The sequence below is a fragment of the Calypte anna genome, chromosome 2, assembly GCF_003957555.1.
Source record: "Calypte anna isolate BGI_N300 chromosome 2, bCalAnn1_v1.p, whole genome shotgun sequence".
Lineage (NCBI taxonomy): Eukaryota > Metazoa > Chordata > Aves > Apodiformes > Trochilidae > Calypte > Calypte anna.
In genome coordinates this window covers 116,964,053-116,980,447 of record NC_044245.1, presented here as the reverse complement: position 1 = coordinate 116,980,447, position 16,395 = coordinate 116,964,053, and the positions used below count along the sequence as shown (strand labels likewise).

The following is a 16,395-nucleotide window of genomic DNA, read 5'->3' as shown; positions in this document are numbered from 1 at the left end:
TCATTCTATAAGAGCCATACAGAGTTTTGTGACCAGCAACCACAGAGTCTACATAGGTGAAAGAAAATCCTTTTTCCTTACATTCTTCTCTGGATCTTGAGCTCCAGAAGCAGCAACTGAGAGTTCAAGTTCCTTTTCACTGTTTTTTGTTTAAAAAAGACAAGAAAAAATATGATGAAATCAGAAAGCAGTAAAAACTATATTAATTTTCAAAATACAGACCTCAATAACTCTGAAAATACAGGATAAAAGAAGACATGATTTCAGTGATTCCACTTGACTTCTCACAGAGCCAAGGAAAAAGGATACTCTGTATTATTTGTAAATAAACAAAAACTTCACCTACCATAAAAGGGAAAAACACCACTTGAGTTTTTACTAAAACTTTTCAAGAAATTTCTTGAAAATTTCTCTTTATTCATATTACAGCAAGAATTTTACAACAAACATATTGAAATAAATTATTCAAAAGTACAGCAGTAGGTACATATTGTAAAAAAAATATTTCAGAAAACAAACAAAAAATATCTGGTTTTTCCTTTGCTTCACTGAAAATTGGTGAATTTGTTTCTTAAAAGCTAAAGCTCTCATGCCAAGGAGATTAATTGGCTGCAACATTACCTAACCAGCTGGGATTTCTCAGTTATGAAAATCATTCTTACCACAATGAATTAATGAAATTTAAAGACATTTCAGCCATTATCTTTAAAAATATAGTAACTTCCCATTACCGTCTTTTATTTCGCTGTTGCTCAGCCATCTGTTCTATTAGTTCTTGCCTGTATTTCTCTTTTTTTCTTTGGAGGAGTTCTCTGTCCTGACCACCTAATGGAAATGACCATACCTCTGTGTAAACACTCCACAAAATACACAAAAGGCATTGGGCAAAAACATTGCATTTCAGTTTAAAACATGAAACACAGCAGAGTATATTATCTGGGAACATGCATAAGAACATTAGATCTATATGTACTAAACCCACCTAGTTTTAATATGCAGTTTGTTTGGAATATGATGATCAAAACTACTTAAATATTCATTATTATTTCCTTAGTTTGCCTGGTTTTGTACATTCAGGAGGCTACAAATTTCAAAGCTATGTAATACAACAGCAATTTTTAAAAGTTACTTTTACATCTTTTTCCCCTAAGGCTCAGCTAAGAAAGATACATTATGGCACTCAAAATTTTGAGGCACTACTCCAGATAAAAACACAAGTTAAAACTGAAGAGAGTCAAACCCAAAGAGAGGAAAGCAAATTTCTCCATTTCTAGAATAATTCCCATTATACCCATACATATATGGCAGACCCATATATGCAAAGGAAACAATGGTAACATCTCACATGGCTTTGAAGGAATCAAAAAAACTTTCAACTTGTGGTAATTCTCCCACAGTAAGTCTGCAGTCTTCTATTATTTAAAAAAAAATAACCAACATCATGACTATCAGACACAAGAACTCCTGTCATATTTCCATGCACAGTCACTCCAGATCTCCAGTTCAGTAGACCTGAACAATAAAGTGAAAGAAACTGCAAATAAACTAAAACAAAAACTCAAAAAAAAAAGTGGAACAAGAACAAACAAAAAAAAACAACAAAAAGCAATGATGCACACCTGACTTTTTTAATCAGTTATTGTGCTGGGACTGTAAAGTGACCAAAATGTGCAAGATAATGTCACCATTTGTGTTTTTTGAGGAGTCTGATTTCCCCAATCTCATTTCCAGTGTTAATTTTTATACAGCACAGTTAACAATATTCTTCTCATAACCAGGACTGCTAAGAATACCAATTCACAGCTTTGTGTACTCAAATTACTACAAATTAGATGACTGAGTATATCACAGACTGACCACTACAACACCACTACCTTTAAACAGTTCCAAAAAACTGATCTGTCACTAAAGATCAGGCAATTTCAAATGTAAAAATAAGCAGAAATTATTTTGACAACAACTAGTCAATTTTTCCACAATTCAAACCTAGCTTGTCTTCAAAGGCTACCATCATCTGATGAAATACTACAGTTCTCCCAATACTTGCCTTGTAATTCTCTGCATTTAGCTAGAAATGCTGTGTTTTCAACAGTATTTAGCTCTACTGCTCTCAGTAATAGCATCCCCTGCTAAGTGTTATAGCTACCTCTAAGCAGTAAGAGATTAGCAGAATCATTTGGTCCTGAACACAGCTGTGGCACAGTACTATTTCCAAATTATGCAACTGAAATTCAATACCAACTTTTGTCTTTGACAATGCAAGTTAATATTTCTCCTACACTTCATAAAAAAAAGCCTTAAGAATGCATCTGGGCCTTAACATGTTAATGAAATCCAAGAGGAGATCTGGTCTCTTCAAAATTAATTAGAAAGCCCTTGAACATTAGGGGGGAAAAGGAATGTTGCATTTTTTATTTCTCTACGTAAATAATATTTAGCAGTCTTGGGAACAACCCAGGAAAAGGCTATTTTTTTTCAGATTTTTATTATTCCCAAAGGAAAATATGCAAAGAAAGGCTAGCTCAGTGCCATTTGTTAAGCTTTTATACATACCAAGAACAAAGCCTGTTGCATACGGCCTTTCAGTTGCAGGCTTGGCCAGTTCATGAGCTGAAGAACTAATCTGTACCTGATTTCTGGCAAAGACAGAAAAGTAAAATTGAAAGATCAAACTCAAGAATTTACTTGCACTTTGGGTGAAACATGATAGGGTGCACTTACATCACTCTGTGATACATTTATGGCAAACAGTTTTCCTAAAATCCAAGGAAAGATCACAAGCAGAAGAAGAAACTGCCTGGCAAAAAGGCATTTCTCAGGTCTCATGGGCCTGCGGTTTCTGAAGGCATCAGAAACACTGACTCAGTTGAGCATTTCAGCAGGTCAGACAGACTGAGTGGTGCCACTCAAGAGTTTACAAGTGTTCTGTTTCTGTCTAGTCCCCTTGGATGACTTCAGGACTTGCAAAACCAAGACAGAAAGGAAAAAAGGGAATTTTAGAGTGACTATCAAAAAAATAATTCCATGTTATTCAAATAATAAAGCCTCCAGCTGGAGAAGAGTTAATGCATTGTTTGAGAAAGAAAACTGGCATGCAGGCTTCAATAGGTTTTCTCAAAGGAAACATGTTTTTCTTGTTCTACTGTATCCCAGCTGCAGGAAAAACTATGACCCATTTCAGACAACGTATTAGGGATTTAAAATAAACATTTTCCTTTTACGATGATTTTGCAATGCAATTGTCAGAAAAGTAGATTGTATACCCACCTAGAATTTCCAGTTCTTGAAGTCTGCTGCACAGGTGCTCTCTCCTTTAATTCGTCTTCATAATCTGCAGGTAGATCTCTTGGTATTCTGTCCGGGTAAGGCCTTAAAGAAACAGAAAATATTCAGCTGTGCTTGCCTAAAAGCATCCAATATGAAGTGCAAAGTCCATCAGTTTCATGCAAATGGATCCTCAGCCTGATTGCACGCTGGATGGCAGAACTAGTTCTGAAAATACCAAACAAAATCTCTCAAAATAATTTACTTTGCTAGCATTGTCAAGGCAGGTCTCTGTCTGGAGTTTGAATTTCCAAACCTGTTTTCATGCAACCCTCATCTACTGAGCCTTATAAAGAGTTTCTAAAGCAGAGCAGCATTCAGCATTCACACCACATTCACTGAAAATTATTTTGCTGCTTTTAATACTCAGAAGCCAACAAAGTCTACCACAGATTTCAGCACACAGCTATTGGGTAAGTCTGGTGAAACAGTTAATTCAAATATAAAAAGCTTCTTCAATAACCACCTACCCCTCACTATGCACCTGAAACCATTTAAAAGAGAGAGGTGACTTTTGATCTAGATAGAAGGCAGGTAACATGGTGAATACAAAAAATCAGGAATGGAAATTTGACTCGTCTACATATGAAATGAAGCAATATTTGAATTGAAACTTCAAATAATTCCAAAGGTGCCAAAATTTCATGCACAAAAGGGAAGTTTTCCTGAAAATATCTGAAGTCATTGTATTTGTTCTTTTCTTGCCTTGCAGATTAACTGCTCTATAATGAGGACCTCAAGTTACCTTGATAAAATAAGGCAAGAACAGGCATTCAATGAAAAACAAAGTACCCAATAGATGCTAACAGAGTTATGTATTTTCCAGAGCTGGACAGAGATATGGACTTCCTATTAGGTGTACAGACACAAAAAAACCAAAACAACCTCGGTAAACACAGGGAAAAAAAAATCTATCTTGTTCTTTTATGTAAAAAGATCCACAGCTCTGCCAATCTCTGTAATTTCAATAAAAGCCAATAATCAAAGGCAAAAGGATGCAAGCAGATTACTACACAGTGATTTGGCATCTTAACAACCCAGCAGAACAACATGAAAGAATGACATCCATCCTCTTGGCATAACACAATCTTCTTTCATGATCAAGATCATCTTTTTACTAATGATCAACCAGCTACTTATAATGCTGGTCACGTAAGACCAAAACACAAGTCAGGAAACAGAAAGCTTAGTTCATAGTGTGATGAGAGGATGGAGGGAGAAATCAAAGAAACAAACCTTGGAATTCAAGATGCAAACTTTTTTGTAAAAAGCAACAGGCTTAGCACAGCAGGCCCAGACATGTTGGCCCAATTCAATCAAGAAGCTGTTGTTTCTTGTTTATAGCACATACCTGGCTGCTGGAGATGGACTAAAGCCTTACACTCATAAGAACCAAAATATTTTGCACTTCCTCTCACTTCCCTGTCACCATTTCTATTTGCTGAAATGTGCCACACTACTTGTGCCTCCCTCAAAACAGACACCTTTCTGAAAAGTCCTGTTACAAACATCTGCCTCTCCACCCTAATAAAGCCCATTTGAAAACATAAAAACTTAGTACATCAAATAAAAACATTCCTCCTTATGAATGTAGCTTTTGTCATGAATCAAATCTGTCCTGGAAAAGTTGACTTTGCCTGAAATGTAAATAAAAAACCCTAGCTCTTCAGAAGCCCAAACATCAGTGACTAATAGATGTAGTTTTCCTTCTCGAAGAGAAATTGTCATCCATGAAAGGTTAAGTGGAGTTCCTTGCAAAGAACATTTAATTTTTAAAAAAATTAAGTGAGAAGAAGTAAGGAGAAGCGATTTTCAATAAAAATCTAGTGAAGTAGAAAATGCACACCAAAAAATCAAATCTTAATTTTATGCACAAATTTCAGCTCAGAAAATTTAGGTGATGGTCCAGCAACTTCTTAAAAGAAGATGCACCAAGTCTGTCAGTAACAAAGATAAGGCTATCTTCTCTATTTTAAAATAAAACTGGAACTAAAACTGTTTCAGAAGCCTCTCCAAATAAGCAATGAATTGCCTAGACATACATTGGCCACAATCATTTATGTAAGCACCATCAGGATTTTCTGGAATAACTAAGAATTTGTACTTCTATTCAACACACCACTGACTACTGCTGGTTCAAACATGATCCTTGCTGATATTTTACATAAATAATTCCATATATATTCTTTGATAAATAAAGTAAACCCTCAAACTTTACCAGATGGTCATTTTTATTTAAATATTCTGAGTTCAATTGCATTAGACAAACAGCTATCTAACAAAAGACATTCATCCCTCTGGGTGTTATTTAATATAGAGGATTAACATTGATGTTAGTCTCAAAAATCCATACATTTTGGTTATCTTTGTGAGACACCAAGTCAAGCTTCTAGTGTTTTTCTTTTCGAAAAAGTTGTAGGACAAGAAGTTCCTACACTAAAACCTCCTTTGCTCAGTTCTATACTACAGGAGGAAACAATTTTTCTGTTTCACATTTTCTTCTCTGAAATCTCATTCAGCAAAAAATGGGCAACCTTGTTCACGCTATCTATTTAACCACTGTTCTCATTTGTTATTCTTCTTCAGAAACACTGTACGAATAAACACATGCTTTCAGAAACACATCTGAACACACAATCTGAAACTCTGAAATAACCCATTTATTTATTCTGCATCTCCCAAATACATCCAGACATTTCATTTTCTCCAGAGTTACTTAATTCCTTCACGATTTGTTTTTTAAAAAGGCAGAGAAGGAATATGAAAAGCTATTTTTGCAGAGAAGTTATTTTAACTCTACTGGCATTTGAAACTGGAAAAGGAGCATGACTTCACTCAATTTAGAAAACACTTCTGCAGCAGAAGAACGTTTTAGGATTTGTTATTCCCAGTTACTAATTTGCAGTAGTATCCCTGTAAACAATGACTCAAAAGATCATATAAACAGTCCATTAACAATAAATAACAAAATATGATTGTAACATGCAACACTCTTGAGAGTGGTACTATTTGCCTCCTGTTTTTTTTAGAAATGTTAGTTCTAGGAAAAAAAAAAGAAAAAAAAGTGGGTTTTTTCCCCTAACAAAGGAGAGGCAGTAGTCTTTCCCTCACTGAAGCAACTGCAGAAAAATTATTCTGTCAACAGGCTCAGAGGGGGAAAAAACCCCATCTATAGCGCTATCTACAACACTCATGTTGCCAATATCTGTAAAGTGAACAAATGAACACTCTTCAAGCACCTTTTTAAAATTTATTTACAGATTCTTTACTGCTTTATTCCAGCAGTATTTAGCAGTAGAAAATACATCTGCTTCAAGTGTGGTACTATTTCACAGTACAACACATCTGCTTTTGAAAGCAACAGGTTCTTGCAATGTAATAGCCAAATGTGGCCAGACTGCCAAACCCTGAATAATTGAAAAGGTTATGCTTTGTTTTTGTTTTTTTCTTCAAAATGAGCAAGCTAGAAGAGAAAGATTAACGAAGTATGTCAAAGCAACCAAACTGATCTATCAGTTAACACAGTAAATGCTATGAACAGTAGATAATAGCAGTTTTCCTTCTGAATAATTTATGTGAAAGACCCTCGTTTTTTTGGATTGGGTTTTCTTAATCATTTATTCCAATTGTGTATTTAGTACTGAGATAAGCACCTGTTAAAACCATCAGGATTTGGTTAAAATATGCATACATTTAGAATCTGCTATTTAGCAAGACATGCAGTAAAAGAAAAAGACAATTTAAAAAAAAATTACAGTTTTCACTGCTAATGCAGTACCAAAAAGTTAAGCTCAAATCAATTTTGGAATCAGCTTGCTATAACTATTACAGACTAAGAAAACACATGTCATCTTAGGTTCCCCAGCAAAGGGGTTTGTGCTCTGATATAGTAATACATTTTCTGGCAAACCAATTTTCATAAAAGTGAATTGTGAGCTGTTTTTTCTGGAGTAATTTCTCTAGTATCGTTGGTTTGCCATAATTTATAAAATGCTCCCTAATGTATGATGTATCATCTTACGTATTGATCCAATTTTAAAATATATTTTCTAAAAAAGTATTGTGAAGTTCCTTTTTAAAGTAAATACAAAACTCCAGCTTTCACATGTGACTCTTGCATGTTTTTCAATGAAAGCAAACCATGGCTGTCAACAAACACTGCAGAAATACAGCAGAAAATGGAATTAAGAATACCTTTCAGCATAAAAAACACGTGGAGTTTTTCTGTCATAAGTGCTTTCACATCTAAATCTAGGGTCCATTTCTTCACTTATCTCAGGATCATAGTCCATTCTGTAGTATCTTCTCCCAAAACCATGATCATCTTCATGTCTGTGATGCTTCCTGATTGGGATTACAGATTGGCTAGCAAATCCACGATGTCTTTGACCAGGAACATCCAAATCTTCATCCAGTCTTCTATTTAATAATCGACTTCTTAATTCAAATTCATCGTCTAGCCTACGAAACCGATTTTCCTCCAGCCTCCTCTTATTTAGCCACTCTTCATGACCTTCTGTGGAAGTAAAGGCATCTTTCTTGGGAGGTTCTGCACCTGTATTACAGGGCTGTAGTTCCAGCTGGAGCCCAGAAACAGTAACAGGATTTTTATTCCTGTCCATCTCATTCTGTTTAATGGAAAAAAAAATACAAAAAGATCTGAATATAAATAAACCACATTAAGAAAAAACTTGGTCTTGCATTTCTTGAAACATTCCCTAAGTGGATGCTAGAGAAAAGGCAGGAAGCGAGCAAGAAAAATATTTCAAGGAGGGCTTAAAAGCACCTCTTTCTCTTATCTAATATATTTCAGGATAATGGAGACCAACCCTGCACAGGCCTTTTACAAACTCCACTTTGATCTTCAGTTTCAGAGATGCAAAGAATCAAATATTATACCTCAGGAAAAGACAAGATATCTTTATCCTATCCAGATCCAAGCAAGTCTGTGACACACTACTTACAAGATACAAGTGATATCTATGAGCACAACATTCTAAACTAACCATTACTTAATCTATTTCTTTGCTGTCCAGGAGATGTTGCTATGAGAAAGGATAGTTTAGTCAGTAAAAAAACAACTCTACAACACAATGGACCAGTGTTCAATGCACAAATATAGGAAACAACATGGTTTTGAAAAAATCCTCTAGTACTGCACTAGTAGTGCACTACTCTTTCATATGTGGAGTAAAGATAACAGTAATTCCTACTTTACAAAATGTAATGAAAAATAAAGATGCAAATGACACCAAACAGGGATAATGAATTTATATTCTAGGGGGTATGACTGCCACTGAGAAGGGCACTGACAAACTGGAGAAATATGCTGAAAAAAATCTCAAATATCAATAAATGCAAACATGAAATTGCATATCCAAGACAGCACTGATCACCGAGAAAGCAGTTTTGCAGAAAAAGGCCTGGGTTAGTGTTGGGCAACTAGTTAAATACAAGTCAAAAATTAATCCTTGCAGTGACCATGGCCAACTGCACCCTGGGCTGTATTAGCAAGCGTGTCATCAGCAGAGCAAGAGCAGTGATCCTTCTTGTATGCTCAGTATTGGTTCAGTATTTAGGTTCTGATGTAGTCTGCCCAAACTCCCTGCCTCCCCCCAGGTACTGACAAACTGAAGAAAGTACAGAGGATGGGTTCTGAGGTAGTTAGGGCACTTGAGCTCAGAACGAAGCAGATGACAGACCTGGCTTCACTCAGCCTGGAAAAAGAAGGCTAAAGAGAGTATGTATGGGGGCAGGAGGAAGTAGTAATTGCAATCTCTACCTAACAGAGCTGCAGAGATGCCAGTTTTTGTTTTCCAAGAACCAACAACCACAAGTTCTGATGAGATAACAAACAGAAAGAAGTTCAGACCAAGCAATTAAAGGAGCTGAACAAACTGCCCAGACAAACTGTGGATTCTCTGTCAAAACTCATCTGGATAACACCTGACCAACCTGATTTAACTGTGAAGTAAATCCTCCTCTGAGCATAGGATTGTAATACCTGACTTCCAGAGATTCCTTGTAAATGAAGTTTATCCTTTGATTATCTAAATGGTTGGATCAAATTTTTGAGGTCACATGTTAACCATGAGACCTATTCATCTGATTCTCTCTTCAAGTCAAATAACCCTCAGAGATGGAAGAACCTCAACAAATCCTCTTTTTATTTCTCTTTTCTCTTTTATGACAGCAAAAATGGTTCTACAGAAGAATAGTGTAAAGTTCCAATAGGATAGCAAACAAAGCAGAAAGAAAAAGCCTTGACTCCCTAGACAGATTTGATTAGATAAGTCAATTGTGGAAACATAAATGCCCAAACACATAGAAAAATCTTTATAGACTCAGATACAAAAACACAAGCTGCATTTTTGCCACATACTTCCTAGAGATCACTGTTGTGAACAAGTCAATAAGAACCAGAAATTGAATTCCAGCATCTAAAGGATGCCTGAATACTGCCATATAGCTGTCTTCACAGATTAAAATAGTTTTGAACTATATGACACTCCAATGCACATGGAAGATATTTCTCATGAGAAAAACAATCTTTCTGGAGACAGTTAAGAAACTCTTCCAGATAGAACTTAAAAATACATGGGTATTTGTTCTTGTCAATTGCTGTAAAACAATAAATTTTCAGCCGCATACATTTTCACTTTTTCCCTTCTGATTCTCTCCCACATCCCACCAGGCAGGGGGAGCAAGGGGTGAGCAAGCAGCTGTGTGGTGCTGAGCTGCTTACTGCCATTTAAATCAATGGTCTCAGCTCAATTTTGCATATGTCACACTTTCAGCAGTAAAAAAAACTTTTTTGATTCATAAATGTACAGCACTGGATACTGAACCTGCATTGTTTGCTCATGAATTGGGCATAGACTGACGAAAAAGCAAAAGCAGGAGAAAAAAAAAAAAAAGCGCAAAAAAAAAGCTAAGGAACAACATTTTGTCCAAAGAGTCACAAAAGAACAAAAGCATCCTTTTACCATTAGACAGACCTAACAAGTTGGAATGAAGAACTGCACTATATGACTACTAAACAGGATTTCCTAAATAAAGTAATAAAACTGTAGCCTAACTGAATGGCATTCTTTGCTTATTTTGTCTTACTTGGTATGTCTCAGTCAATGATTAAAAAATCGACAAGATCATTAATGTTCTTTGTATCAGCTTCAGTACAACTGTATTACCTCTGTATTTTTCTTCCCTAATTTCCTTAGCTTTTCATTCCATTCTTCTTTTTCCCTGAGATATTGATTGTACTCCTTGTTTCTTTCAAGTCGTAGTTTCTCCTAAAACAAGTATTGAAAAGTGCATTATAATTTTGCATTTTTAAGTCACTTTTAACTTCACAGAACTGCAGTACCAAATGAATACACACAAGCTCCGTGTTTGTCCTCCCCCTTCTTTGTGAGGTACAAAGGGTTTGAATTGCTTTGAGATTTTTGTTTACTCTTCAAGATAATACTTTCTCTGAATTCCCTAAGTAGAATTCAGCTTCTTGGGCATGAAGTCTAGTCCCCAGTGATACTATTGTGTACCAAGTTCCATCTTAAACCCAGTTTCCTCCTGCTAAATCTATTCCAAAACTGTTCCAAAGTCTTAACTCCTTTGACAATTACAAATCACCTTCTGATTTCCAATCCAAATGTATATATATATAATTTAAACAAATTATTTACTTTTCCACTTATGGTTAGTTGTGACACATCCCACTCTCAGTTAAAAGAGGACAACAAGTACATGTAGAGACAATGTCAGCTATAGTTCAGGATACAACTTGAACTGTCAAATTCAAACAAGCAGTTAAGCTGAACACAAAAACTACAGAAGTTGCAAGGAAAACTAAGAAAGACATGATCTATCCACCTTGTCCTAGCTGCATTTGCAAGGTGACAACATTTTTAACCATGAGGCTTGGTTCTAAAAACATGGAGGAATTTTACATCAACAGCTTAATAATACAACATGAAATACAGAAGTCTCCAGATAAAGTAAACTCTCATTTGCATTATTTCCTGATATTCCTACCTTATGTTTAGAGCACGGGGCATCTCCTATACTACCTCATTCCAGCCATCATATAAATGAAAACAATGTAATTATATGCAATATTACAAATCATACTCTTCCCCACTGCAGTATTTTCAAACATAAAAGTGAACCATTTTTATTATGTGAGCATTCTAAATAAATTTACATTCCCATGAACAAATGTCAAACAAATACGTTGTATTTTTGTTTCAAATACAAACAAAAATAACTTCTACTTCAAACACCATGGAAATACAAACTTAGTAATAGTTTTGCAAATGAGACCAATGCTGCCCACAAAATTTCTGTCTACAGATTTTCTGACAATGTAAAACCTGCCACCAAGTATGAAAGCTGCCTGAGGGGTATTTTCTAAAGCTGAGAAACTAGAATTGTCTTTAGGAGGTGGCAAAACACTCAGCAGAAATTCAATATACTGTGTGACTGCATATTTTAACTAATAGAGGAAACCAAAATGCAAATGTTAACCTCTAATCATTATCTGCACAGAGGCTAACCATATAGTAGGGCATAGTCTGACATCTTCTGGCAGCTCTTAGGTTCTGCAGCAGCAATAAATAAATGAGTAAAAAGGATACAATACTTATACAGGAAATTTCAATAGACACTGAACTGCTATGATAAAAACCCACCAATGATTAGACATATTCCCAGTTCAGACACGTCTTTAATTTTCATAGAATTAATTGATGACACTTTACTTTCCACTGTTGCAGAACACATACTCACAAAGCATTAACACAAAGTTATGAAAACTTGAAGTTAATATACACTCAGCCCAAATGCATGCTGCCACAGAGGACTACTCTCCCCTTCCTGGGCATTTCATTTCTGCTGCCTTCATTTTTTTTGAACACTGGTGTAATTTGCAGTAGACACCTTTTCATAACAGCAATTTTCACTTATTTGAGTTCTCACCTGGCTTCTCATATGGCCAAGACACTGCCAGCACAAGAGGCAGAAAGCATAAGTAAGCACATCAAAGGCAAGATCAACACATTCCTCTGGCCATATTATAGTGAAAACAGTTCTCAACACAGAGCAACAATGCAACTCCAACACATAATAATAAAATAAAAGCAAATAAAACCCCCGAGAGTGCAACAATTCCAGTCCAGTCCTCCAGCAACAGTTTCTACCTTTCATCTCCACTGGGGTTCCACTGATTCCAACAACCAACCAGTGGTGTTCACTGAGTCAGCAAAAATACTTGCTAAATTACAGTATTTCTGCTGATTCGACTTCTTGGATCAATTTACAAACAAACTCAAGAAAGAAACTGGGAATATAAGCCTAACAGTGTGAGGGCAGGAGGAGAGGTGACCCCCATAAGACTGATACAGGCTTTCAAAGAATCATACTACCCGTCAGAGGAAATGGATCAGGAGTTAAGAAAATCGATATATGCATATTGCATCTTCATATTCTAACCCCCATGAACTTCCAATAGCAGACAGACTGGTATGGCTGATACCTTTGCCCAGTGTATGAAAGCAAGACAATAAACTGTTAAAAAAATTCAGGGAGACCAAAGGGGCAAAACTGGGAGAATGTGTGCTCCTTTCACAGCATCTGCACTTTTAAAGAAAGACTTGAAACTGGAAATATTCCTATGTTAACAGAAGGAAATATGTGAAATACCAGAGCAGCTTTTATTCAAATTGCTGGATTTAACTGTTAAAAAAAGAAGAAGAAGAAAAAAAAAAAACAACACATCAGGATCAACAAGTGGGTTAAACATACACAAAGACATGAAATTAGTTGCACACAGGAAAAAGCACACTTCCTTTAGTTCTGATAAGAAGTAGTAAGAATATCACTGTAGAAAAAACCACAAACAAGTATTTTTAAAATTATCTTCAGGCTACAATAAGAAGAGTAATAAATTAGAAAAGCACATATATGTGTATCTATATAAATATATATATATATATATATGAAAACCAAATAAAAGAAAACCAATGTTCTTTGTTAGAACATTGTTAGAACAATGTTTATTCCTGAATAAAACACATGCACAAAGACTAGAGCTTTTGAACACATCAAATGCCCTAAAGGAGAGAGTTAGAAGAAGCAAACTTCAAACTAGTGTCAGTATAGAATTACACAGCACATCTAATTAGCTACAAATTACAAGAATAGATAACTCAGGATTAAAACCTAAAAATAAAAATAAAATTAAAGATTTACTTTGGGGAAATTTATCCTCACAGCTACCTTCAAAATGTTCATTTGTAAACAGTGTTAAAAAAAAAAAAACCCAACCAAACAGAAAACTTAAGTGGAAATAATTTTTCCACAACAGTTTCAACTTGCAGGTTAATTTTCAAGTTATATCCCACATACTTCATTTCTTCCAGATATTTACCTTAGCAGACCTTCGCTCATCAATAGGAAGAGATAATCCCTGAGTATATAGGTCTACTTCACCCGTAGTCAGATAATTTTTCTAAATCAAAGCAAATTAAAATAAAAAAAAACATTCAATAGATTTGAAAATACCAAATCTTACTTGGTAAATAGTTGCTAGTAATTATATTTTCTGAAATACATATTTGATGAAATACTGAAGACAACCTTCACATTTTGAAAATGCAGGATGTTCTTGGAATATACAAATGAAATGAAGTCAAATAACACAGAAAGAGTTTTGTCAAGCATTAAAGCATGAGTTTGAAAGTTTCACTTCTTCCAAGTTATACTATTTCAAGAATTACCTAAGTTACTCTCTGTACATTAAAAAAAAACTATTAAAAAAAAACAAAACACCATTACTTAATTGCCCTGTAAGCAGCATAAGCACAAGCATCTGTTCAAACATTAGAGGAATTTTCCAAGATGCTACCTTACTTTTGATGAAAAGTTGCTTTTTCTAACTGCATCAAACTTATGCTTACCCTTTATTTTAACAGATGTAATCCACAATAAAACTAGCACAGTCACAATTCTGCATCTCAATATTATCTGCTTCCTACAGCAGCCCCAAACCTTTCTGGATAATGACCCATCACCAGACCCTGTAATTCCTCACAGACCATCAGTCACTTTCAGAACAGAACTTTCTGTGTGTTTCCACACAGCTCCCCAGACCCAGCCTGGGGACTGGGCTGCACAGCAAGCCCAAGGATCAGCCTTTCAAACCCAACACCAATGCTGGGACAGGTCCTTAGCTTCCAGGTCTGGTGGCTTCCTCATACATCACTCATTTACTAAAGGTGTCCCCAGGACATTCTCAGTCAATTACCTATGTTTTATAATTCTGATTATCTTTAATAAGAAGATCATATATTTGTGTTGCACGGTCTGATGAGGGGAATGGCTTACATACAGTATTTCACTAGCACTGTTTCCTTCCATTATCTATGTCAAAATGTAGCTTAAAAGCTTAAACACATGTCAACAGGTAAGACATTGACCTGCTACAGTACAAATCCACATAATTATGAATTAAATTTCACAACTACACATCAAAAGATTTAAGGGATTAAATAACCATGCAGATATTCAAGAACTGAGACAACTAGATTAACATGGAAAACTAAGTCACTTTTACTAGAAAAAAAGTAAATAAATTGTAATCCCCATCATTAAGTAATACTTTTCACCCTTTGAACACACCTGTAGATATTACCTGTGATCTTGCCAAAACTCAGAAGCTGAAACGTAAACTGCGTTTTCTACATAAAAAGGACTAAGCAAATTTGTAACCAAATTGTTAGTACTATGATAGCTGCTAAAAGTGGCACAATCTGTTTATGTGGGGAAGACAAATTAGGGAATGTTATCATCTCTCTTCTGCAGGCCTTACAAGCTTAATATAGCTTGTATGACAGTAAGGAAAAACAGTTGCAAACCTAAATTTATAAAACTGAAGTTGAATTGAAAATAAAACGATAGAAGTTATTGTAAAAATACTATTTGGGTACTTTGGTGAGAACTATGAAACATCAAGTTTTAACACAATATTCTAGCTTTGAAAATAATCTGAAGTTTAAGATCAAACAAGAAGTAACAATTATGTAAGCATCATTTTGGTTAGAAGTTAAGAAGCCAGTTAATTCTGCTGTAGCTATTGTTATTCAGGAATTTTAGAGCATGCCAACATAGTTAATTTGGATCATATGCATGTTATTCAAAGCCCCAGAAAAAACAGAAGGTTCTGGTTTCTACAACATTACATCCCAGTCCTTTACTAAAGTTGCTTAATTTCAACAACCTGGATGGACAGCATCAAATTTGAAACTTACCTACATGTATAACCACATAACAATATAAATCACTAAAAATTACTGTAATTGAACAAAGCTCACAAATATGTGCCTATGGTATTATATTTTTATCACAATATTTGTATTCTTGCATTCTGGCCACTAAGTGCTAAATAACTGGCTCTGCTGCTTTCCCAAGCTACACTGATGAAATTTCAGTGGTAGGAAAGAAAAAAAGCCCCTGCTCTGGTACAGTTACCAAGAAAAAAAACCTGAACTCATGAAATCTGTGTAATTGATGAGCCTTGAAGCAAATGTCTACTTAAAGAAAAACTTTTGAGAAGTCAGCATTAGACAGCAGTAGCCAAGTGCAAAGGAAAAAAGAAATCAAGAGGCGTTTTAAAATATTATTAATGGGAAATAATAAATATAAGCAATCATTTTGCACAAAGCAAACAATACTGTTAAGCACAACCAATCACTACAGCATGCACAAACACACAAAGCACAAAAAAGTAATGATTTTTTTTCAATTAAAAGAGCGCAAAGCTTTCAAAGCAAAAGGCCACTAATATAAAGGAAATAAATTGATATTGCAGGCACCCTACCTTTCTTTTTGCCTGTGAAATACCCTAAAAGTCAGGGAAAAGATACTTTTCAAAAACAGTCTTTCATTCAAAACTACTTGACTTAGTAAAAAGACTTCTTTTCTTAAAAGCCAGTCAATTATTTAAGAACTAAAGACACTGATAGTTAGCATTTTCAGAAAACAAAAATTACTTGCTTCCTGATTTTTTTTTCTGTTCAA

General features: G+C 35.1%; 1 protein-coding gene across 1 annotated transcript in view; it reads right to left on the bottom strand.

Moving 5' to 3' along the window:
- The window catches only part of CSPP1 (centrosome and spindle pole associated protein 1), a 61,273-nt gene that overhangs the window by 34,496 nt on the left and 10,382 nt on the right, over positions 1 to 16,395 (bottom strand). Inside the window, exons 5-12 of the mRNA XM_030446211.1 lie at positions 16,196 to 16,219; positions 13,748 to 13,828; positions 10,515 to 10,616; positions 7,519 to 7,952; positions 3,268 to 3,369; positions 2,554 to 2,636; positions 732 to 825; positions 82 to 139 (exon numbers count right to left, since the gene is read on the bottom strand). Of these exons, the coding sequence (XP_030302071.1) occupies positions 82 to 139; positions 732 to 825; positions 2,554 to 2,636; positions 3,268 to 3,369; positions 7,519 to 7,952; positions 10,515 to 10,616; positions 13,748 to 13,828; positions 16,196 to 16,219 (978 nt within the window). The remainder of the gene's footprint in view (positions 1 to 81; positions 140 to 731; positions 826 to 2,553; positions 2,637 to 3,267; positions 3,370 to 7,518; positions 7,953 to 10,514; positions 10,617 to 13,747; positions 13,829 to 16,195; positions 16,220 to 16,395) is intronic.